Here is a 25,310-nt window from a genome sequence, read left to right on the forward strand (position 1 = left end):
CAATCACAAAATTGTTCTTACATTCCCTGGTTGTCGTTATCTCCAAAACAGCCACATTGGCAGAAAGACCCATTGACCATTATGATGAAAATGAACATTAACCTTTTCCTGCTAGTAACAAACAAAGAGTGAATTGGTGGATACAGCACGTATTGTTGCAGTTTTTCCACAACTGTCACCCAAAGCCAGCCAGAAGTCTGAAGAACAGTAGAGAAAAAAAATAGTGCCTTGTATGTGCAGCTATAGATTGGGGAATGGAACCACTTTTTCTTTACAATTAGACTAGCATGGCTCTGTTTACTGGCTTATTATTTGTTCCCCCCTCATTGCCAGGTAGGGGCATGCAATGACAACAGTTTCAGACTCTCCCCCAGGAAAGAAAGGATCCTGTTAATTGAAAAATAACAACATTGACCCTCTGTGTGTCCCTGGTACTCAAATAAAACCGGACTGTTCAATAACATCCCTTTACTTGGAGATGATAAGCCAACACAGTGACTGACAGAATTCATTTACAATAACCCATAAGCTCGCATTTGTACCACTATGCTGACTGCCTGATGACTGTCTGGAGAACATAAGTACCAAATTCTCCTGAATTTCTCACACTGCTACAATGTGATGACCCAACTTTTTTTTTTTTTTTTTTTTTTTTTTTATATACGATGGCTCTGGAAATGCACTGAATAACCGTATTACAGTATGTGACAATATATGTATAGTATTGAAGTGAGACTCTTTCAAAAAAGGGAGTATATTATCCATGAAACACTAGCAACAATCAGACTACTCAGCCTTGCATTACAGAAGCCAACTGCAGTGCCAAATTTAAGATAGCAGTAGAGTAGCAGAGTCGCCTGCACGGCCACAGCCTTAGTTAATAATACCACAGAAACCTAAATTCTTTTGCATATCTGAATTCAAAGGAAAGCATGTGATCCAGAAGATTACAAACAGCTAAGCATTCCATAATTTGCAATTTCATTGCTGCTTTCCCATTCCTTTTCCTCGTTTCAACTTTTTTACAGAAAATATGAAAATAAAACAGGTGCATTTGTAAATACCTTTGAAACAGACTTTGGTAATTACTCTGCCTCATGTTTTAGCTAGAGAGCTTCTATTGAAAAAGTAAACGACTATAGTTAAATAAAAGATGCAATAGAGCACACATAAAAGAACTATACAACTGCAGAAGTTTTTAACTGTTATCTGAGAGTAGTATCTAACTGAAGTATAATTTTAGTAGCTGAATGCCGCATTTCAGTGAAGACCAGTTTTAGTAATAAAAGTGGTTAAGTGCCTAAATCGTACAGGTTTCCTTGAGATAAAAAGCTCTTATATGAACATAATATATGAGCTATTATTCTAGTGCTTTAAGAAATTGATTATGTTACAGAGTAGCTTAACAGTAGCTTTAATATTTTGAAATTATTAAGAAGGTAAAATATAAACTCAGAGCATTATATGAGTTTTCTGACATGGCATCTTCCATCAGCTTGAAGAGTAATACAGAAACTTCAGTTACTTCACACCCATTTGCATGAATTATGTCAATGCACAACCTCAGCCGTCACAAATCCTATGTCTTTAGGAGTCACTATTAAAGTTTTGGTAAACTTGTTCAACTTTAAATGCAAATTGCTGTTGTCCATCTATTAGATCGAGAGCAATCTCTCAGAGTGCTGGGATGCGCTGCTGTCCGACAGTGAGATGATGGAAAGGAATGTATGTGGCTTCCTCTCTTCATTTCCCATTCCTAAAGCTTTGGTTGGTAATGTACATCCTGCTCAAAGTGGACGGCTAATAATTTTTGATTGTCAAATATTGTCCAAGAGTTTCAAAGGAATGCACGCATTTTTGTGACCTCGTCTACTATTTTTGGAGCATTAGTCTACACATTTTGAACACTACTTTAATCTGAGGATGTGATCCATTAACCTGAATGTGGGAGACTCTTGGACACTTGCAAACATTGGAACAATGACTTGATAAATTATTTAAACTTGGACTTCAAATTATGGAATGGAGAACATACTTGTTTTGTATCAAACAATGAAATACAGCTTTCACCAAGAAGAAAATCCCAAAATTTCTGTAAGTCAGTGGAAAAAATAATTTATTGCAATTTCTTTTGCACATTAACGTGAAGCATTTATACATATATATTCTGTGCTGATAAGGTATACTAGATATAGACAATTTTTGTACACAAAGTAATTGCACTATCCTATTTTGTAATGCAAATATTCAGAAATTATCAGTCATACAAGAACAGGTATTATTCACATAAAAATGCACTGTATGTTGAAGTTACTAAAGGTCTACGCATCTGAAACCTTTTCCGCTTTTAGTAACTGTATCAGCTGATAAAAGACACTATGTCCCCTTATAAGCTTTACATCCCTTAAATATGCCATGATGCCTAGAATATTATCAGGTCCTCCCAAGGAATAAAATAAGATCATTTCTGAAAATTAGACAGACCAAAACAAAAGGCAACCATGACAGCCATGTCCTGGCAGCATGCCTTTAAATTCTGGGGGCTGGGGGCACCATCAGAAAAGAATCAAAGCACTACAGATGGTCTAAAATTGTCCAGCAATCTATTATTAACAAGACAACTTAATTTAGTTAATATAAATTAATGAGAAATACATTGCAAGTGAACAGCATTTCAGTAGAAGTACATTGGCACATGCTTCAAATGGCAGTATCAGACAAACAACTGCCCCCTTTCAATATAGAAATGTTTACATAGTGTCTACAAAGGGAAAATGCAGGGTGATATCGAAAGAGGAACCTTTTTCTAACCAGGAATTTACAGTGCATCAAGTGTTATTCACGAAATGAATGGGAAGCATGGTAATAGCAGAACTATATCTGATAAGCCACATTTATACAATAATTTTCATAATGCTGCTGTAGGTATTTTTAAAAATAGTTCTTTATGTTCATTGCTCTGCCCAACAACTGAAACACCTGTCTTTCCAGAAATGTCACTGATTAACGTAACCACTATACTTCAGAGATGAAGATGAAGATGTGAAGCATTAGATTGAAGTGGTTAGTTATGGCATGCATACTACAAAATTTTATTCAATATTATCTGGTGGTAGGAAGAGCCACATGACTGATGTGCAAAAATGCGTATCAAAAAAAGGAAAGCTTGAAATACATGCTCATAGCAGAGATACAACAATACCAAACATTAAGGACAAAAAAAAAGCAAGCAAGCCTGGAGAAAAATGGTGAGTATGACTACAGGAGTAGGGCAAAAGACAATGAATGGTACTGCACATGGCAATGGGAGATATGATGTGAACTAACATCCATAACTCAACCTTACTGCCTGGCACCCTATTTTGGGGACAGTATTGCACCCTATCCAGCGTCCTCTTCCTCTTCCCTCAGCTCAGAAAGCATCTTGCTTTGTTTCCTTGAGTGCATGCAAGTAGAATTTGAGAAGTAAGGGATTTTCTTTGAAGCAACAACATAGTGGGTCAATGCAGTGACAAAATACATTTTACAACTTGCAACCAATATCAGTACATAATAAAAATAATTAAACACAGCATATGTAACACACGTATTTCTTTTGTATGTGTTGTATGTAGGAACGTACAATTCCTACATTCCCTGATGAACTACCAGCTCTGACTGAGATACTTTAACTTCTTCCCATCAGTAGTGTGGGGACAGGACAGAAGAGAAAGCTATTTGAAAGTGGGGAATGATGGAAATTGCAGTCAGACATCTGAGGCTCTCTGCAAGCTTTATTTTTTACAACAAATCTGTTTCTCAAGAGAGAAGCTGCAGCTGAACCTCTGTTAAAATAATAATGATGGTAATAATTAATCCCATAACATGCAAACAAGCAGATGCAAAATGAGTAATTGGTCACAGTTGCTTTTGTTCTATGTATATTTCTCATTCAATTATAATTTTTGCTGTAATGGTATCATGGAAGAGGTATCTTAAGCGGACAAAAGTAAAGGAGCAGCACTCCAAACCAAATCAGGTCTTTCTCAGAAGTAACTACTGCTCATGGTGACTGATATTGCAGATGCCACCTTAGGAACCAAGTTTGAGGTACACTGAGCAGCTCCGACCCTATAATTTTCTACAGGCCTAGCAGAGAGACAGCATATTTTAAGCCTTGGTTTCACATCTTTATGCCAGCTCTAAGTATTTTGTCCTCTTTCCTCACAATATATTAATTACTGGGCTTCAGGGTAAATATTATGCTGATAGATTTGCAAATGCTGAGCTAACCACTCTCTAAGGGATATAATGAAAAGGAGAATATATCACTAATGTGAATCAATCCTAGATTTAAAGATCTTGGAGGTAGAAAACTTCACAGTAAAAGAATAATCAGCAGAAATATCTTCAGGATGATTTAAGAAATATTTTCATTTTTACTTCTATAAGCCACTTCTTGCAATATTCTAGAGTGACCTTTCAGGAAATTTACTATATAGTTTCTGAATACATGTTAACATGCCATACTTATTGTTATGAACAGTCCCCTTGAAATTAATGGTACTGCACATGATAATACATTAGCATATGTATGTGTTTGAAAGGTCAGAGAGAATAAGATGCTGAAAAGAAAACCAAGACTACACACTTGCCTAAAGCAAAGCGATTACTCTAAGGTAATCAAACATAAAAAGTTGGTTATCTGATTTCTGCTTTTGGATTACAACTATTATGTACAGCCTATAAAGTGCCAGAAATAACATGAAGAGTACCTTCACAAGACAAAGAGAAACTGCAAACAATTTAGAAAATCTTAAAGTAGTAAAACTCAGTGGATCTTGTGTATGGACAGTGGAAATTGTGCAGGGAGTGAAAAAGAATTAAAAGATTAGAGGATTATATTCTTTCACTTTTCAAAATCACCTCTGACAAAATGATTATCTGTTCAAATCATCACATGAATGTATCTTTCTAGTCTCCTTCGAAACTTACTACAATTTAGAAGAGGTACCTGTGACGGGAGAAGTCCTTCTATCTATAAGAATTACACGTGTATCCGAATTTCAGAATTAACAAAAACTAACAAAAATTAGAGAGACTTTTTAAGTATGCTTAAACTGTTAGTCTTAAGTGCTCCTGAAAATCAGGCTGACAGTATTTTTCTGTCAGGTTTAATCCTGCCCCCATGACCCTCTCTACAAAGCTAGAGTAGTAGATAATAGTATCAGCAAGGACCTCTCAGGATTGCTGTGAGGATTAACAAAACCAACTGTTGTACAAGATCGCTAAATGGAAATTGCAATATTTAAAATTCTGAACTATCTGAACCCTATATTCGTATTAAATATGGGTGAGGCTGAAACAAGGAAAATACCCACCTGACTCAGTACCCCTCTGAAATTTTACATTTAAAATCACAATGTGCCCTGCTACAAATGATAGGACATAATTTATAATGCAGAAAAAAGTGAAAGGTGTTTAATTAAAATATATTTTAAATACAACTATAGATTTGAAAGAATGGTAGCCACATGAAATTATAGTTAATCTCAATACAGAATACAAATAGAAAAGTATTATCAAAAGTGGCACCCAGATTATTATTGTAAGTAATACATACTAAAATACAGACTTCAGAAGAGTTAAAGTACAGGCTCTCCCCTGAAGTTTAATACTGGGGGTTAATACTGGGAGTTACCATTAAAAAGTCAGTATTCATATACTTTGGTACCAGTAGTAATAAATCTGGATTAGATCTCCTGAAGAGCCCAAACAGTTTAACAGCCTAAATTTCATTTTCAGAAGCACATGAGTATTCAGACACATAATTAATTGCCTGTGACTTACAAGAATTATTTCAGTCAAGGTAACTGATGACTTTCATTATTTTAGTCAGGTGTATTTTTAAGATTAAATACATTAGCATAAAACTCTTTCTTTTTGTATTGCTTCAGGATAAAATTCAAGCTATGTAAATTTTACTCTTTTTTTTCTCCCTGTTGGCAATGGGTGGAAAGTATGCACCTGCTCAGCTATGGCAAATCACCTGGCATACTGTAACCTGATTAAGTGTCTAAGTTTGTATCATACTTGTGAGTCTAGATCTTATTGGCTTTTAATGAGACTTTGGTTAATACATGCCCAGACTTTGGAAACTGAGGCATAAGCTTAAAGACCACTCAGTGCTTGAAGAGCTTTTCCCTACATCATTTTGAGAAGAGGATTTAGGCTCATATGTCATTTAGAAGAGACAGTTTTCACCCTGTATATTTCTAAAGCAAGACCTCTATCATGCAACAGTCTCTGAACAAGCAGATCCATGTGGGGTTAACAGACCACCACACACATCAGGTGTGAACCTGCCTGCAAGTAGTTGCTGGGCTGTTGCCTATACATTTGAAGGCACATTTATTCACTCACTGTAATAAAGCAAATGGTGAATTTTGAAGTGCTGATAACCAGACATGTCAGCTAAACAGAAACAGACATTATATTGCAAAATCTAGTACAGTGGAGAAATCTGTAAGAAGAGGGAGATATAAATATTTAAACACTTGGCATTCCCTCAAGGACTTTTTAAAATACAAAAGTATTCTTTCAGGGACTGCACAAACTACAAAGACAAATAATCAAGCACTTAATGTGCTGTCAAGATAGCAAATGCATTAATGAAATAGTCTTGTATAAAGCTCTTCATTTTTTCTAGGGAACATTTAGTTTTGCAGATGCAAATAGATCTCAGTGGTTTAAATTAAATTTGTCATGTTTATGCCTTGTTTAAAAAAAAAAAAAATTACACTCTGTTTAGTCATACCTCTGTCTCTGTACTCTTTCTGGACAAAAACCAAACCTGCATCGGTTCTTTTTTACCCTTCATAGAAACTGGACCCCTGTACTCCAGGTGGAACTGAGGATCTGAATTTTCTGGTGTCATAAGACACCTGAAATTGAAAGAGAAAACATGTAAATGTATGCACTATGCATGCACGCCACACACTATAAAAAATATTAAACATGCTACAGATGTGAGCAAATTAATAAAAGAGTCAAATCCATCTCTAGATCATTATTATATTTGCATACCAATAATGGTATATCATAATGCAGTCTGCCATGCTGTTTCATGAGAACTCATGTACTTAAATAAAGTGTTGCAGGAGTCCTGTCACTTTCAACTCCAAATACACTGATGTTATACTGACAAAGTGATTTATTTTAAGATGTCAACACCAATAAAAATATTGCATCACCCACCTGTAAGTATATTCAGAGACATTGATCTTTCCCTTTTCTCCAGTAGTTTCTGTTCTGCTTGTTAGATTGACAGTATTTCCAAAGAGACAGTAACGTGGCATCCTTTGGCCTATGACACCTGTGACTACCTCACCAGTATGGATTCCTATTGTTATCTTTAGAGAAAAAATAAAGTTTGAATATTCAAAATCAACATAACGGATCTGATGCTTCTGACTAAATACAGGTATTATGCCATTTCTATCTACTAGAGTTTATTTCTCCAATGTGCCACTCCTGCTTCTTCAAAGCCTTGCATTTTGTGTTTTGTGTCCTCCCACATGAATGAACAAAATATGTATTTTTCCAGCATGCACCAAGCCATGCTGCTATTATGTACTGTGAAATTAAAAAAAGGGGAGAGGCATACTCTGCAGGGCTGTGTTTAATGAGTACTCAGAAGATACAGAAATGAATGGTGTAGGTCAAGAAAAAAGATGTTTTTTAGAGGAAACATGGCATTTTGCATTTAAAAGCTCAAGAGATAGGACAGGGGTTTGGAGAAGCTCATTCTTATAGCACAGTACAGTTATTCTAAAGCCCCAAATCAAACCTTCTCACTTCTTTGCCCAGTGATAAAGTGAAGTACACAGATCTAAGCTAGGTGTTAGACCAATAATATTCATGTAAATAGAAATATGCATCACACTCATTACTTATTTTGCTTTCTTTCAAAGCCTTCTGATGAGGACAGGTCAATGCAGCCTCCCCCGTTCTGAATTAATACCACAACATCTTCATAAAATCCCACAATGAGTGAATTTCCACTAATATACATGGTTGCCAGTAATCATTGCCATAACTGCCTGTGGAACTGTACTTTTCTTTTTAATGCAATATTTTCTCATGCTGAGGATCTGAAGCATGATCAAAACTATTAGTGAAGGAATATTATTGTTCTGTTCATAGAGGTGAAGAAGACTTAACAAATTGTACTTGATGCGCAATAGGAATTTGTTGATTAGATTGAATTGATCGGAAAACAGACATAAATGATGCATACCTAATGTATTTCTTTAAAAGGTTAAGCACAATATTAGATTTTAAGGTCTGGGAACTGCATGTGTCACATCTACATGTGACTTTTCATATTATTTGTAGCTATCAGTCTCAAAAACTAGCAATAACAAAGTTTGCACTGACTGGGACTTGAGCATTATCATATTTCAAAGCATTATCATCATATCAAAGAATGGGCTCTTCATTCAAGCCCACTCATTTACTAACCTGTACAGGCTCACCATCTACTTGAACTTGGCCTGCTATTTCCATCATATCCAATGCCAGGTGGCAGATAGATCGTGCATGATGAATGCAAGGCTCTGGTAGACCACTCACTGTCATATACTTGTCCCCAACTGTTTCCACCTATCAAGATACATATTTTTCAATTACTTTATTATCATGGGCTTTAGAGTACTAGAATGGACGTCGTGCTTCCTTCAAGACTGCTTGTCCTTTCAAATAGTTTCCCTTCACTTTCATTCAAATCACCCTAAATCCCATCATCTCTGCTTGTTACTGAAGAGAATTTATTGTATGCCCACAATGCAACAAATTAAAATGACATTGTGATTGAATGAATTTTAGCCTCTCTTTTGGGGTCTTCTGAATTTCTGTAGAAACTGAGCACTATATTTGTTTTGACTCACACCCTTGATTCACTTGGTACAGGACATAAAATTCACTTCTAGTAAAAGCTAGGAATGAATCTTATATGTATAAACACACAATCATACACACGTACATATATATGGGATCTCTCTCTCCCTGTCTACCTGCTATCAGATGCATCTGCAACCTCGGAATGAAATCCACATTGAATAACTGAATAATAAGTTATAATTTACAACCACGAGACCCAGGTATATGACTGAAAACCTTAAAGCACAGGGTCAGCAGAACCACAAACTGCTTGTGTAAGTGTTCACAACTGCTAAAGGTGGAAGTAGATTTATATATCCACCTAATGGGTGACTGTGAAGAAATTATGCTGAGAACTAAGCCCTTTATGTTCCTTCATACATTTAGAGATAAACAACATACTCTTCTTTAGCTATGTAATATCAGGTAACACTGAGACTGAGAACAAAGACTGAGAACATAACTATTTTTTTAAAAAAGACTAAAATCCAAAGGATTGAAAAGAGTGACATGATAGTAAATTATTGAAAAGTCACAGATTAAATACTTTGAAAATCTTCTGCTTACCTTATAAACAAATGGATTCCTTCGTGAATCAGTCAGAATATCAAATCTCGTGTAAAGATCATTTAAAAGATTAACAATCTTCATGGCTCCCTCTCCAGAGGCATGTTTACTACAGAAGGCATTGAATCCAACAATGCCACTGAAAAGAATGGTCACATTGTCATACCGCTTAGCTGGAACAGGACGCTTGTGTCTCAGTTCATTTGCCACTGATGGTGGTAGAACAGAGTACAGTAATCTAAATGTGTAAGAAAAGAAAGGCAGAAGCAAAACAGAAAGAATGTGGAGAAAGGTCTTTGCACCAGCACTCTTCAAATATTAACTTAGTACCTCTCATAGTGTTTATTACATACTTGCATCGTCAAAGAGCAATATAAAAGATGATGTTTACTGATCCATATGTTATTTGGGAAACAGGAACTGATCTACATCAGTGTACTTAAAGCCATGACATTTCAAACACACACTAATAGACCTAAATTACCAATAAAATGAGGGATATATTACTAATTCTTCTGACATGATCTGTTAATAGTGTCTTGGATCATTTCTGCTTATTGCTTAAGAGTTTCTGCCATATTCTCAGCTCATATAATCTAGTTTTGTTCACAGAACCATAAAATCTGCAAAAAAGGCCATGAAGAGATCAGACAGTTTTCCACGCTTGATCAACTCATGCATTGCTAAATGCTTCCTCTTCTGTTGAGAATGATGCTTTTAGGGTTTATTGCATGTTTTTATAATTAATAGTCTATATGACATACTAAGACTTGTTCATATTAGAAATTATGCAAAAATAAAATCCAAATCACACACACAGAGCTTCACTCCACTCTCATGTATATTCCTTCAACTTTCTAACTGCCATCATAAGGTATATTTCCCTCCTTACACAGCTAAGTGGGCAAGCTGAAGATCTCTGACTGTTTCACAATCTTAAGCATCATTTTGTACACAGCCTCCTGCACAAACCCTCATTAGTTGCATTTTTGGCAAGTTCACTACTGCAATGAGTTATAATTAGTGAATACTTTTGGCACATGATATAGTAACTGACACTGTCTGTTCCAGCGGCTGCCAAGAAGGCTCGAATTCCTGAAGATAAAATGACTTTATAAAGCAAGTAACCAGGAATGAATAGAAAAAGTATTTTTTAGGCTTCTTTTCTCTCTGACTCTTCCATTCATCCCTTTCAATAATTTCCATTACTACTACAAAAAAAATCTGTCAGTAGAATTCATAGCACAACAAATGTTAATTCTACTACTAAACAAGCATAATCCACAATAAATTCTTCTGTTACAGAGATGGGAACTATGTTTTATAAACAAGAGAAAACCATCAACCCCACATGGCTTGTCACACAGACTTTTGTTTAATTTACCTGCCAGTAGTCCTTGAGCTGAGCTGCCATAGACTAATGCTATGAATTTGATTTTATAGTTACCTGTAGAAATGGATTTGGGGCCCAATGCATATACTTTATTATTATGTACTTAAATCTAGATAGTTGTATTATCTAGATAGCCCCAAAAGTTACTACAGGTAACTATAAAACCAAATTCCTAGCATTAGCCTATTGCAAAACCTCACCTTTACATAGACTATTTTCAAGGCTTATAAGATGTTTTTCTGTTCTATTAGCCTGTGAGCATGGCAGTCCAAAAAGACAAAATGGTCTACAGCTGGTTTACAGAACTCTGTCAAATAGTAGCATTTGGGCATTCATCAAATTAATCTTGGCTACAGGGACTGCATATAAGAAAATGTGCAAAACTACTGGTTTAGGTAATTCACAAAACAAAAAGAATTATCAGTTCACTTCTCATACCTTTCCTTCTCAGGGAAGGAGCCATCAAAACACCTGTGCCTGTAACAGCCTAGACTGCAGATGATATTTGACAATCTAAATAAAGAAATACCCTATGAGGCATTGAAGTAAAATGTTCTTTCTTGACTCCAAAATTATCGGCCCTGAATATCTCTTATATTCCTTCCAAGATTCTGTTATTTTTTGCAGAAGGTAGCTATAAATAATATATTGATGTGACTGTTTCAGCTCAAAATCAGGATTTGATTCTTACGTGTCTGTCTTTTTCTTTTCATCTTCCAGTGCACGCAGTGTGTGCTGCAGTCTGTCAGTGAGGATCTCAAGCTCTTGAGTCAGTTTATATTCCTCTCTGAACTGCTCTCCCAAAAGAACCAGATCACGGGTAGCATCATGCAATGGAATATCACTCAGATATAAACCTCTTCTGGTTAAATCATCCAAGTTCATCACACTGCAATGTGGAGAAATATGTAACAATATCGGTACAATTAAACTTGCCAAACGAGCATTTAAAATTCAAATGAGCAGCAGAGGCTGCTGAATAAGAGAAGAAAGATTATGCTTCTGAACTTGTGATGAGCTGTACAACATACCCCTTCTATGAAATACCTTATTTGTGTTCATTCACGTTAACACATGGCTCTATTTTTGCATTTAAATACAGAATTCTCACTGGTGACTTCCATGAACATATCAAATACACATACTTCAGTACACAAATAAAAGTGAGATTATGTTAAGGTAGCCTCTTCCCTTTCTATCTTCATCCACTCTCTCCCTTTTACACAGGAGATTAACATATCATAACTGTGTAGTCTGGTGTGTTAGCTCAACACGCTCTTAGCTAAGAAGCCCTCCATTCAATCGCCCATTGCAACCACTTCTTTATAATCATCACTGCTCTATTACATTAAAACTACTGCAAAAATATATGAATCCACAGAGGAAACCAAATCATTGTGGCATTTCTTAGCACTCTCAGAGTAAGAAACAAAGGACAAAACTTGCCAAAAATCACGGAATCATAAGGAATTCCCATTTGTACAAACTGGGCCAGAGCATCCCGGTGTTTATATTGAATTATTTAATAATCAGCCATGTTCCGATGTTTAAATGCTCCTCCCTCTTTCAGTATAAACACTTCAAAATCAATGAAATCACTACTTGAACCAATTAATCTCTGTAGTACTATTCCCCTAAATGTTCTTAAAATTAGTAACTGTAAAATGAAAATCAACGTTATAGAACTCTTAAGGTTTAAAGTACCTTGGCGAACAAAGAAAGAGAATGCTGTCTGCTTCAGGCAAGTAGATCATTTGCCCTTTCAGGCGTAAGCAGCTGATTTCGGTGCCAGTCAGTTCATCTTCACATTCCAGCTTTTCCACATCCAACAGCCCCTCCTAGTGATCAAAAGTCACAATTATATAAGGACAATGGTATGTGTGTTATGCACCAGGCCACATACGTAAGTGCCTTCACTAAGAAGGCAGTCAGAATGTCTGGAATAGAGTTACAGCCTACATTAAACCCCAATTAATTTCTCACTTGAACATACCCATATTTTAGTACTGTGATTTGCTGCCTCAAAGATATAAAGCATGGTATCTTTCTTTATATTCATGTTCATAACTTCTTGTTTTCTTCTGTATCATTTCTTAACAATAGTTTGACAAAAGTCTTGCCTATTCTATGAAGATCTATCTGCGCCTGGGAGCACATCTAAGATATCTTGTTTTCTCTCAGGTACAGTTTTCTATAAATAAACAGCCTCTTTGACGTAGTAGGTGCTACTCTACATGCTACATTCATTCATATCACCCACCTCCTCTCCTGCCCTCTTTAGAGAAAAGGACACAGAACTGTGTGTGAATGTATGGGCCCAAGCAAGAACACATTTCATATTTGTCTCCCATATTGTTATGAAGCAAAAGTATATGTAATTGCCTTTCTACATTTACTTTGGTACAACACCATATAATGGGTTGACCCCTTACAAAGAAAGCATCAGACATGAAGTATACGTACTTCATCATGCCTATATAGCATTCTATTTAACAGATACACATGAATTCACGCCTGTGACTTTTTCTTGGCTCAAGATGCAAAAGTAACTGAGCGTACTACTGTGCAAAGAATTTTCTCCGAAGACTTCTGAGCTTTCAGCACTTCTTCTTATCTCTCCAAAGCATACTTACTTAAAGAAAAGCCAGGTGAATATTCTCTAGTTACCTTGGTCCTCAGCACAAAGACTGTATTGATATGTGAGAGGATCCCATGGAAACTAATATCAATATGAGGCCGGACCAAGGAGAAAACTGACAACAGACTGCAATTTCCCGGCTGCAGCTAGAATTAAAAAAAAAAAAAAAAAAAAGGAAAAAAATAGATTGTTATGTTTTATAATAAAAATATACTGAATGGAAGATAATATATACTTTATGCATTCTCCATTAAAACACAAGGTTTTTAAATTAAGGATTTTACATCACAAGTATATTGACTTCGAAGTGAAATTCTAGTCTGCAAGATTACTTTGTAAAATTGTGTTAGACTATCACATTTGTTATCTGTCAAACTGTTCCCACTCTACAGTAAAAAAAGCTTTCCAGTGTCTTCCTCCTAAGTGACCTTCTTCAAACTCCCTTTTCCGTGAGCTATGTTCTCTAAAGCATCAACTCCGATAATAAGGATTCTGATAGCCATCCTCAGCAGGCTGAATAGTTTGTTATAGCTGTTCAGTGAATCCCCTTGGGAAAAATCTGGCAGAACTACTTACAAAGCTCCTCTTTCAAATGTTTCTGCAAAATTCAGAGAGAAATCACCAAAAACAAATTGCAGGAAAGACCAAGTAACATAAAATTGATTTTAAAAGTATGTCCATGATTCAGAAACAACATGGTATGTGCAACATTAGCCTACATAATTGTAAAGATCATTTGATGTTTTCATCATCTTACCTTTAGCTTCTCTCATATTACTGCTTTTACCTGTTGCTTATTTTTAGAAACACTGTCAGCTTTCAGGCAAGAACTGAGGTATCCTATTCATACGCAGAATACATAACATTATAAGGACCTCTGAGTACTCTTTTACTGTAAATAACCAGAGGAAATTGCAGCAGCAGCATTCAGTTCAGAACACATATATACATATCACAAATATAGTATGGCTCATTAATACTGATCCTTTGATGCACAAGCCAAGAAAGTATACGACAGCTTCTGTTATTCTGCTCTTCAGTTATTCTGACACCTTAAGTATTTGAAGGCATTACTGTCAAGTAATATCTATAGATTATGTACTTGCTGCTACACTATACAGTAGTATAAGCAAGATCATTTCCTGAACCCCAGGCCAAGTTGCACTGACTGTCTCACATCCACTTTAAAGAGTTATCTGCCACTTTCATAGCAAAAGTATCTTGGAGTGAGCTACAAGAAAGAATCAGGTATCAAACTAACACCTGAACTGTGGGGGTGATCAGGTTTTCTCTGCTCAAGCTTATTCTCTTACTGCACATGGACATGACCATAAGGAACAGCGCTGTTGTAGAATTAGGGCTATTTTCACTGTCCTTTTTCAAACAAGAGGAGCACAATGTAGTAAAAATTATAGTTATACAGGAACACTGTTTAGACAGAGAATCCTGAATCTATTTTATTCATCTTTGAAATAAAACTTTGAAGCTTCTAGCATTAGGAATCTCTATGATTATTCATGTATAAGAATCATCTAACCTGTGGAAGGACTCTGTATATAGCATTGCCACACTGTGTGACGACCAGATCTCTGTCAAATATTATGTGGAAAGGAAAGGCCTTGCAGAAAGTATAGGGACTGATGCGAGACTCTTGGGTACCATTTTCTTCAAATCTGTCGAGGTCTTCATAGTAGTCTTCTTCTTTAGACTCTTTCTCTTCAATTAAAAACTGAATGTGGTCACATTCTTCATTTCTCTGTTGAATAACCTAGAAAAATGAAGGAAAACATGAAAAACTGAAAACTCTGCTACTCATTAATAACTGGAATGCTACTATGAAGACAGGAATACATTTAAAGCAGAAAGATGAATTCAAGAATGCTATCAGCATCTTGAAAAATATTATATTCTACTAAGTATTTCTGATTTTAGACAGTCTTTATAATTCCAGGTGAATAATTATGCCTTTGCTTAGCCACAGTTGCCCTTTGCATGAACAACATATTGACGATCACTCAAATACAATCTATAAAGTCTGAGTGAAATGCACATCCTGAAATCACGGGTCAAGGCTCAAGTTATGCTTGCTTTTACCAGTACATGCCAGAAAACAGGACTCTTTCCTCCCCTTGAATGAACATGTGGCAAGTCTTGAGTTACACAGACCACTTGAATCCTTATTTTGATGAAAGCTGTTTGCAAGATCTATAATACAACAGCAAACAGTGCTGACCAGAGGATGGGCATGTCACAGTCAGCCAGAAGAAAGGTGGATGGAGCAGATGTTTGAATATATAGTCCTTACACATGCAAGCAGTGATGACTGTAAGATCAGGACCAACAGATAAAACTAAAAGCAATTACAATCTTCTCCAAGCTGCATTCCATATTAAAAGAAATCACAGCAAAACCAGAGTCATCTACAACAGTCAAATCTCAAATAAGTGTCTTGAATATAGCATTTCATACTTTAGTAATTTTACTCAAAGTTAGTAGAAAATATGAAATTAATAGGGATTATTTTGTTTGCAGTGAGAGTCATGTATTGCAGTATAATTAAAGCTAGTAACTAATAGAATAATGTAATTTACCTTGAGAGACCAAATTCACCTCTTCTCAAGCCTAATTAGATTTAATGACTGGAACAGAACAATTCTATTTACACACTATTGTTTAGCGGCAGCCTTCTGGAACATGTTGCACCTGATTCTACTTTCATGTAGAGTCTGATCCTAAAGCTACTGAAGCAAAAAAAAGCTTCTTAAAATCTCTAAGCATCCTGATTCTGCCCTTTACACATAGTCTAACCACAGAGATTAACAGTTACAATATGAAAACAGAACGGATATGCACAAACACTGCACTTGATCCCTTAGATGTTTAGTTTACTAATTATTTCTCCTCCACAACTGTCAGCCATGCTAGCTGATCAGATGGGGAGTGCCGATTCCTTTATTTGTTCCTATACAAATGGAGGAGTCTAAAACAACAGAACTATTTTACTGCTAAATGATGCTTAATTTAAGACAGTAGTGTTCCTTGATGCCCTACTTGACTATTCACTTAAAGGAAAGACAGGCTTTTCTGGAGGACAGTTCCGAGCAGAAGCCTGATTTAGGTGCTCTGTACCATCTGCTGCATTAGTCTTCTCTTTCTGTTGCATATGTAAGTAACTTAGAGAAAGATCAGCCTACTAAATTTACCAGCTAATGTAGGTACCTAAAGCTGGAAGCATGAACAAGTTCAAATGTTAATGATGATAAAACCTAAGTTCCTGAAGAAAGTGTGTTGATAATCCATATGGCAATGTGTGGCAGAGAGAAGTGGGAAATTATGAGTTAATAAGAGGTAAACCTTGGAAAGAATATGTGGTGGTCATTTGAGGAAAACAAGTTATGTGGGTTTGTCTAGGAAAATGGAACATAGTAGATGGAAACCCAGTTTTCCTCTGAATTCAGGGTTTAAAGGTTCTCCATGTCTTCCTCTTCTTTTAAATCATTATCCCTGAAATTGTAAGAGGCTGTGGCCGTACTGAGGATTGACAGAATGCAGTTATAGTCTTAAGTTCTTACTATCACTCATACACACTCCCACAGGTTTTATTTTATTATTACTAGTACTGCATCAAGGCATAGCCAAGATTATACACAGTACCCTTTTTCAGATTGTGTAGAATTATCACTAGAATTGATCTATGCTTCCAGATCATTTCCAGTCTTGGATCTTACTTCAAAGAGTTGCTCTTGCCACTACTGAAAAAAAAATGCATACTTTGGATGAAAAGCTTCTTCATTCAGCAAAGCAGTCCTAAAATTCCCTTTTAAAGATCTAATAATTTTTAAGGAAATGTTCATATTAACAGCACATCACCTTCCAGAGATATTAATATTATCACCTAATGACAGCCTTAGTCACTGCATACTAGTATTCTGTTACCAACCTGCACTTGTACTTACAGATTTTTAACTGCTACCATGCAGCACCTAATAGATTTTTTATAACTTCCCATTTTTTTCCATTTATTAGAAATGAATAATGCATGCATAAACAAAACTCAAGTGTTGGTTAAAAAAACCCCACCTATAAAAACAGAAGTGCTACATGCTTCAAGATGTCTAGCTAAGTTTGAGACACGACCCTCCACAGATCCTACAAGCTTACATCACACATGATGTGCTATTTTCCTAACCTTTATAGATTAGAACTGTGTCAGTAACAGTGCAAAGCTGCAAGTTTCACAGCCATCTTCAAGTTCATTTGCAACACTATTTTTGACCAGACTCCAGGGCATCTAGAAATGCTTGCTTTACTAGGGCATCACATTAGGGCAGGAGATGAACAACAGGCCAAACACATGGAAATGTCTCATATCTACAAAACAGCCACAGTGCCAGCTGCACACTCCTGGTAAACCTGATATGCTGTGGACATGCCTGGTTTACTGAATTTGATTCTGGTCATCCACGCACAAATCATTATTAACAGAAGCTACAATCATACCCCTCTCCAGGCTTAGCAAGCTACTGATTCATCCTTAAATAACTTCCTATTGGATATGTAATTTCGCGACACCTTATCTGCTCACATCATTTATGCACTATCTAATCTTCCTATCTCATGATTTCATCCACCTTGTCAGCAAGTTTAAAATAAGCACTTCTGGCCATTAACATAATATGTTAAATTCTGTCCTTTGACCTTTGTACCTGCAGATCCAACCTAATTGGCCAGATACTTATCTCGCATAAAGACGTGCCCTAGATACTCTGCAGTAAGCTTAATTAGAATAGAACTTATATATTGTTTCATTCTTGCAAGCCACAGAACTTCAGTATCATTTAAATATTGTTGAAGAAGCCTCTGCTAAATGCTTGACAAATGAAAGTTCAGTGACAGAAGCAACAAAGCCAGGAATCAAGTCTAATTCTTCCTCCCCCTGCGGTCTTAGCTCATGAAGTGACATCATTTCACCACGTCTAAGAGCTCAATCACCATAGTAACTGCAGTTAAAAACTGAAGGGAAAAATCACTCTCCTGGTTTCAAAGAGAATATATAACATCTAACTGCTAACCTGCCTGTGCTTTCCAGAAGATATAACTTCAGAGTTTGTCCTTGCTTAGCCAAGTGAAAAGTCACACCAATATTTCAGGGAAGGACTATTCAGAGAACAGTTACTTTAAAATGACTTTGTGGTTTAATATATTCGGTGAGCTTCACACACAATATTAAATCAAGCAGTATCATTGTGATACAGCATGTATAACAAACATATGCTATCTGTTAAACTTTCACTGATGTATCTACAAGAGAAGACTCAATTCTATAGATATGAGCATGTCCCCAATCCATACTCGTACCTCAGCATGAGGGAGGGACAGAATGTCCTTGGACAAGATCTTTTTCCACCAGATTGTGAAGATTAATGCAAAGTCAGGATTTTGCCATTTAAAGGTCAATACAGGACGAAATTCTTCATTGCCTCTGATCAAAACCACCTGTGCAATGCTACTTGACAAATTTCACCGCAGCTGTTTCAGGGTGATCCTGAGGCAAAGCAGTTCACTGTGGAAATGGCACCACTCTTAGCTTTGCACACCCAAAGTTAAAACTGCAGGGATGTCTCCACCTGGCAGCTGGTTTCAAGGCAGAGACTCTCACTGCACCAAACCTCGGAGCCTGGAGCTAGCGAAGTTTCCTGCTGCCCTTATGTCAGAATTAGAGGCTGATTATGCTCCACGATTGATTTGTCTTCATACACAGCTAGCATTTTAATGTATGGATCAGTACTGCTTGTCCTCCACAAGTACCTAAGTAGTTTTTAGGTCAGCTCTGCAGCTGGTCACATTCTGGCTTTGTTTTTTTATACTGCCATTAGTAATGAGACAGTCAGAAATTACCATCCCATCAAGGATTTCCCCCTGGACGTTTCTCATTTGATATTGTAACTATCTTCCCTGTCTAAAAGAAAGATTTTGATAATCTGCTCTCAGATGATAACGGAACTGCAGAAGTCTGTTTTCCCAACAGATTTTTGGGCTTTGTAGGATTCTACAACACTCTCCGTTGACCTGTACCATTTGTAGCCTGAGGAATCTCTGTCCTGACTTTACCTCCACGGGTCACCCTCATTTATACACAAACAACCTCCGACAAGTGAAGCAAGAGAAGGCTTAGCCAAAAGGCTGCTGGTCACCAGCCACCATAAAGATTTTTAGTCTGCATACTGAGACTGGCAGAACTTAAATATTCTTAGTGTGTTCTCATAGTCAGCAACAATTCTTGGGACAATACCTGCTGCAAAAATTATATAGTCTTAGCTCTATTTAGCTAAAAATGGATTACCAAATCAGGGAAGATAAGGCAAACTGGATTTGAACTAATTAATCAATTAATGTCAACCTAGGCTTTCCTGAGCTATTCAACTGGAATCCAAGTTCAAAACAAACTGCCTTCCTTTCAGTGCTAACAGAGTTTAACAGAGGCAAACTGAGATTTTTTTTTTTTCTTGCCTTCAGCACACACATGCCCTAGGTGTTAAAAGAAAAGGCACATTTCCTGAAGGACACCATTCTGGGAAAATAAAGCTCTACTGTATTTCAGAACATGTATATATATATGTATGTATGTATGTATGCATATATAAAATAGTTCTGTGTGAAATTGCAGAAACATGATAAAATTAAACATTTATTTTTTTTTTAGCTATTTCTCCACCCAAAGAAACAATTTGAGACAAAACAAGAACAATGTGTTTTTCTCAATATTTATTTTTCCTCTTGTGATGAGATTCCTTAGGTCTTCCCTGCAGGTTGAGGGAGGTGATCCTTCCCCCTACTCAGCACTGGAGAGACGATACCTGGAGTGCTGTGTCCAGTTGTGGGCTCCTCGGTACAAGAGAGATATAGAGCTACTGGAAAGAGTCCAGTGAAGGGCCACCAAGATGATTAAGGCACTGGAGCATCTCTCAGAAGAGGAATGGCTGAGATAGCTGGCACTGTTCAGCCTGGAGAAGAGAAGGCTCAGGAGGATCTTATCCATGTGTACAAATACCTGAAGGGAAGGCGCACAGAGGATGGAGCCAGGCTCTTTTCAGTGGTGTCTGGTGCCAGGACAAGAGGCAATGGGCACAAACTGAAACACAAGAGGTTCTGTCTGAACATCAGGAAACACTCTTCCACTGTGAGGGGGACTGAGTGCTGGCACCAGTTGTCCAAAGAGTTTGCAGACTCTTCATCCTTAGAGACAGTTGAAAGCTGTCTAAACATGGTCTGGAGCAAATGGCTCTAGGTGACCCTGCTGGAGCAGCTGGGGTTGGAAAAAATGACCTCCAGAGGTCCCTTCCAACCTCTGCCATTCTGTGATTCTGTGTAACCCATGAAACAAAATCTAACCACTTAATGAAATAAAAACAGCATTATTGTAAACAATTAAGAACTGCTACCACCTTCACAGAAACTGGTAACATGTGAGACAAATTCAAGCAAAATTTCATGAAAATACAGACTTAGAAGCATGCATTCTCTCAAGCAGATTTATGCAAGCATTTGTTCTAAACAGCTGGAGAAGAAAAGTGGATAATAAAGTATTAAACTTCAAGTTGCAGGTAACAACTATACACTAATATAAAGAGAACTGCAGAACTTACTAAACCAGTCCTGTGCTGGATTGTTATGTATATGCTTTCGATAAAGAGATTTGGAAGGACAACTCAGGAATCTCAGCTCTGTTTTTGCAAGTCGGAAGGCAACGCCCATAACAACATCAGAAACTTACATCTAGACACTGAGGCTCTTATCAGTTCCAAAAAAAAAAAAACTTTCTTAAGCAAAATTCTAACCAAAGTCCAAACCAAAATTTTACCTAAGAGGCATTGATCAGCCCACAAAAACTGAGGGGATGAAAAGCAACTCCATTGTTTTTCTGTGCTGTGCTATTTCAAACAATGCATTACTAACAGTCTGAAACATGAAAGCATTAATTTACTAAATTATGAGGCAAGGGACCAAGATTAAAGAAGTCAGTCAATTTTTTTCTCCTGTTCTCATTTTTTCGAACAGTGTAAAACTAGCCAGGTACCACAATGGCAGACTTACTCTTCTTTAAAACCATCACTCTGTACCATTTATGATTAATAGTTGACCTGTGGAGCAATAAAGGGAGACTTTCATTGTCTGTGTGGATAAGCTGCAAATTTTGGCACTCTCACTTTACAGAAACAAGTAGCTGATTATACTCTGTTTATCTACCACTGAAGTTTGTGAGTACCTGTGGAGTAAAGCACTATTTAAAGTCATTGAAGGTGTCAAAAGCTAGGCTTTATTAACCAGCAGAGACAAGAAAAAGTTCAGGGTTGAGGGCACATGACTTTCTAATAGGGACAAGGGAAAAAACACAGAATCAGACAAAATAAAATATAGAAAATATGCACTTTCTTCAATTTAGAGGTAATACCTACATTTTTAGGCACCTAAGTGCTTTTGGCTCAGTCTGAAAGAATAATTTGGATTTAAATTAAACTTTGTGCTCACTTACAATAGGTTTGACCAATACTATTAAATTTCTATTTAATTACAGTGCAACAATAAAATTTCCAGAAAAGCCTAACAAAGTCAAATGAAAATAGGAATTAAATTTAGAATCAATATTTAAACCTCTTTGGAACATACATTATTTGTGAGAAGTCCTAGATGGATATCAGTATCGTCCAATACAATCTTCTCAAAAAAGTAACATTCAGACTGAGGACAGGTCAAAAGTGTGTTTTGGTAGCTGCTTTGCACAACCCAGATTTCTCCTCTGCCCTACTAATCACTTTTGTCTCTGCATGACCTCTCGACTATGTTGGCAGAACTTTCTCAGACAGAGAGAACACCAAACCACATGAAGGAATAGATGTGGGTAAAAATAATCCAGAAAAAAACCCTGTTCTTTTGAACCCAGTTCATTTCCTCAGTCTAGTTTGTTTTATATCTTCACAACAGCTAGAGAGACACAGCTGAAGAAGCTGTCATAGGACAAGCTTGAACAGTAAGAGAAGGGGGACTGCGTAAGCTGCCTGTGCTACCAAAAGAAATGTTTGTCAAGCAACAGCTTCAGCACTCTTGCAGCCAACTTTCCAACATGGTCCTCCTTGTCTGTCTCAACATTTTGAATAAACAGGGACCTAAGGAAGAGGATTGTTTTGATTCTGTTGCATTCTTCTGTATATGATTACTAACACCTGCTGTAAAGTTTGAACTTTGGATTTCCACAAAGTAGAATATAAACAAGGACATCAAGTATATCGCTATCACTATACAGAACTAGCCATTCACTATGAACCTGAGCTAGCTTATAACAAGAAACCTAAAAGGTAAATACTCTGATACAGCAGTACAAATACCTTTGTCATTGGGTTCCTTGTAAATCTCTTATCTAAGCAAGATCATGGTTTTGTGATATACTCATGAAACCGGAACAGATTTTCTGAGCAAGTATATAATGAAACTGTGCTAGAAATGTAGTATGACTAGGGAATAGTTTAAAAAAAAAAAAAAAAAAAGATGCTTGCTGTACCTGCTTAGATTCTTTTCTACTTGATGAAAAGTATTTTATATCAGTTGCACTATTTCTAACACCAAAAAGTTTTTATTTGCTGTTTTTCCTCAGATACATCTGCACCTTGGATCAAACTCTGATTTTGTACTATTAGATATGCAAGGTCTGATCAATTAAATCTTTCTGTTGCTCTGTATGGACACAAAGCAGAAGCCTCTTTCCCATTTCACAAGTGAGTTAGCACACACGACAATATGTAAACTCTGTGACTGAGGAACATTTTTTCCACTTCTGGGGCTGTAGGTGTATATCCAGCCACACTCCCACATAGTGGTAGTATGAGACCCGCAAACACATCTTGGTTCTGGGACGGACCTGGCATGCAGGCTGGGAGGAAAACTCTCTGCTCGCCAGCCAGGCCTCATCAACGCACATCAGCCTCACAGTTTGCACATAGATGAAGAATCTAGGACGCAGAGACAAAATGTCTGTGTTCTCACAGAACACAGTAGACAGTAAGAAATATATGCCAAATATAAAATAAAGTGGAAAAAAGCACCCCAAATAACCCAGTATCTAATTTCTGTACATGTCATCTCCTTCTTTGAATAAGGGGATATTGTTCTGAACTGTTCTCGATTGGGTCTGTTTGCAAATTAGTGCTGGCCTTCCCAGCACATGGCTGACCTGTCCTTAAAGCAACACAAATGATGATGGCTCTTCCTGAGTCAGTACTGATGCCACTTCTTCACAGAGGACAGCAACAATGAAAATGATTGTTTGTCATCACTTCACTTTTGATTTTCTTAATTTTGTCCTAATGACATAAACTTCCAATGTGTACATCCCTTCAGACATTACCTTCATATCTATTTCTGTACCGTGGATCTGCTGAGCTACTGTTTTGATGATTCCAATGACAATATCCTGGAGACCTTCTCTTTCCGAATAGTAATGCAGAATGAGTCCCTTCCCCTTCTCTGCATCAGTGCATCTAAAGGAAGGGGCTCGCATACCCGGGTAAATAGTAGCAAGGTGGTCATGCAAAGCATCCAGGTTCTGGAATAAGAAATTAAAAACATGGTTATAAGGCATTCATGTATTAGTTCTGAAGAAAGTAAGTACATATTCTGTCTAATCTGAACATCTCTTTTCTCCTACTGCTCACACTCCCTGTGCATTTGCCTTATTTGTAGAACTGTCATCATAGCAGGGTTTTCAGGTAGCTTGGGATGTTCCTTCTATCTGCTGTGGCAATATTTGGACAATGAACGGCATCAAAATTAGCACTATTAAAAATTATTCCAGATAGTAAGAATTCATGCTTGACTCTGCTGTATTTTGAAACACTCTGATGATTAAAGACCTTGTGTGTGTCTCTCAATCCTGTACCTCATCCATTTTCATCCCTTCCAAATTCTAGTCCCTATAATCTCCTTTTCAGATGTGAATTTAGGTGTCAGATACAAATACACATGTCTGAATAAACATGAAACTTTTTCCTTATTCTCAGTGAAACAGGCTAGTTCTGACTTCATAACAGTCAACCCAAGTTTACAGAGCCTGACAAAGTCTCAAATTTTAAAGTAAAGATTTTAAATGATTGAAAGACCAACCTCAAATACATACTTTCTTTGATTATAATTGAAAAAATCCACAGAACACATAGAACATATCACTGCTGCGGTAATAATGTTTCAGAACAGGTTATTCAAGAAAGGGAAGAGGTCTTCTATTTTTCTAGCTGATATCCTGGACATCTTACATATTTAAATTTTGACCAGACAAATTGCTATCTGGGAGAAAAGCCAAATTATAAATTGATAGGCATATCTAATAAGGACATTAAAGAGAACAATGAGATCAAAATCACACTTAGAACACAACGCTAGCTCTGGCTTTGATTATACAGCAATTATCAAGGCTTCAGTTTACTATTTACTGTATATTTAACACAGAAAGAGCAACCTAGAGCAACCTTGCTGGATAGTGCTGCAACCCACATAATTATTTATCTGTGTTGTAAAATTCATGTAACTCCTTTACACTTTAATTCCAGAACATTACTGCATGTTTTAAATGTTGTTCTCCAACCCCTCCAGGTAGCTGCTAGCACCAGGCTTTGCATATTGTTTTCTGCCAGCACAAGAAGTGAGGTGAAAATATTTTCAATGTGTTGTCTGCGCCATTCTCCACCTTTCATGAGCATCTGTCGATCATCAAGTTTGTGGAAGCATACTGAACTTGATTTCATG

The 25,310-nt window shown here is 36.8% G+C and overlaps 1 protein-coding gene across 2 annotated transcripts in view; it reads right to left on the bottom strand.

Annotated features, from left to right (window-relative positions):
• Positions 1-2,108: 2,108 nt before the first annotated feature.
• The window catches only part of GUCY1B3 (guanylate cyclase 1, soluble, beta 3), a 44,199-nt gene continuing 20,997 nt past the window's right edge, over positions 2,109-25,310 (bottom strand). The window contains exons 4-13 of one of the 2 annotated variants that reach the window (XM_010586103.1): positions 23,917-24,114; positions 15,055-15,285; positions 13,547-13,663; positions 12,584-12,717; positions 11,571-11,768; positions 9,487-9,625; positions 8,503-8,643; positions 7,237-7,391; positions 6,797-6,923; positions 2,109-3,436 (exon numbers count right to left, since the gene is read on the bottom strand). In XM_010586103.1, coding sequence (XP_010584405.1) covers positions 3,413-3,436; positions 6,797-6,923; positions 7,237-7,391; positions 8,503-8,643; positions 9,487-9,625; positions 11,571-11,768; positions 12,584-12,717; positions 13,547-13,663; positions 15,055-15,285; positions 23,917-24,114 — 1,464 coding nt within the window. In that variant the 3' untranslated portion in view covers positions 2,109-3,412. Of the gene's footprint in view, positions 3,437-6,796; positions 6,924-7,236; positions 7,392-8,502; positions 8,644-9,486; positions 9,725-11,570; positions 11,769-12,583; positions 12,718-13,546; positions 13,664-15,054; positions 15,286-23,916; positions 24,115-25,310 lie in introns of both variants that reach the window. The other variant, XM_010586102.1, reaches the window with a different exon arrangement.

Source organism: Haliaeetus leucocephalus, unplaced genomic scaffold (genome assembly GCF_000737465.1).
Source record: "Haliaeetus leucocephalus isolate CR32 unplaced genomic scaffold, Haliaeetus_leucocephalus-4.0 Scaffold140, whole genome shotgun sequence".
Lineage (NCBI taxonomy): Eukaryota > Metazoa > Chordata > Aves > Accipitriformes > Accipitridae > Haliaeetus > Haliaeetus leucocephalus.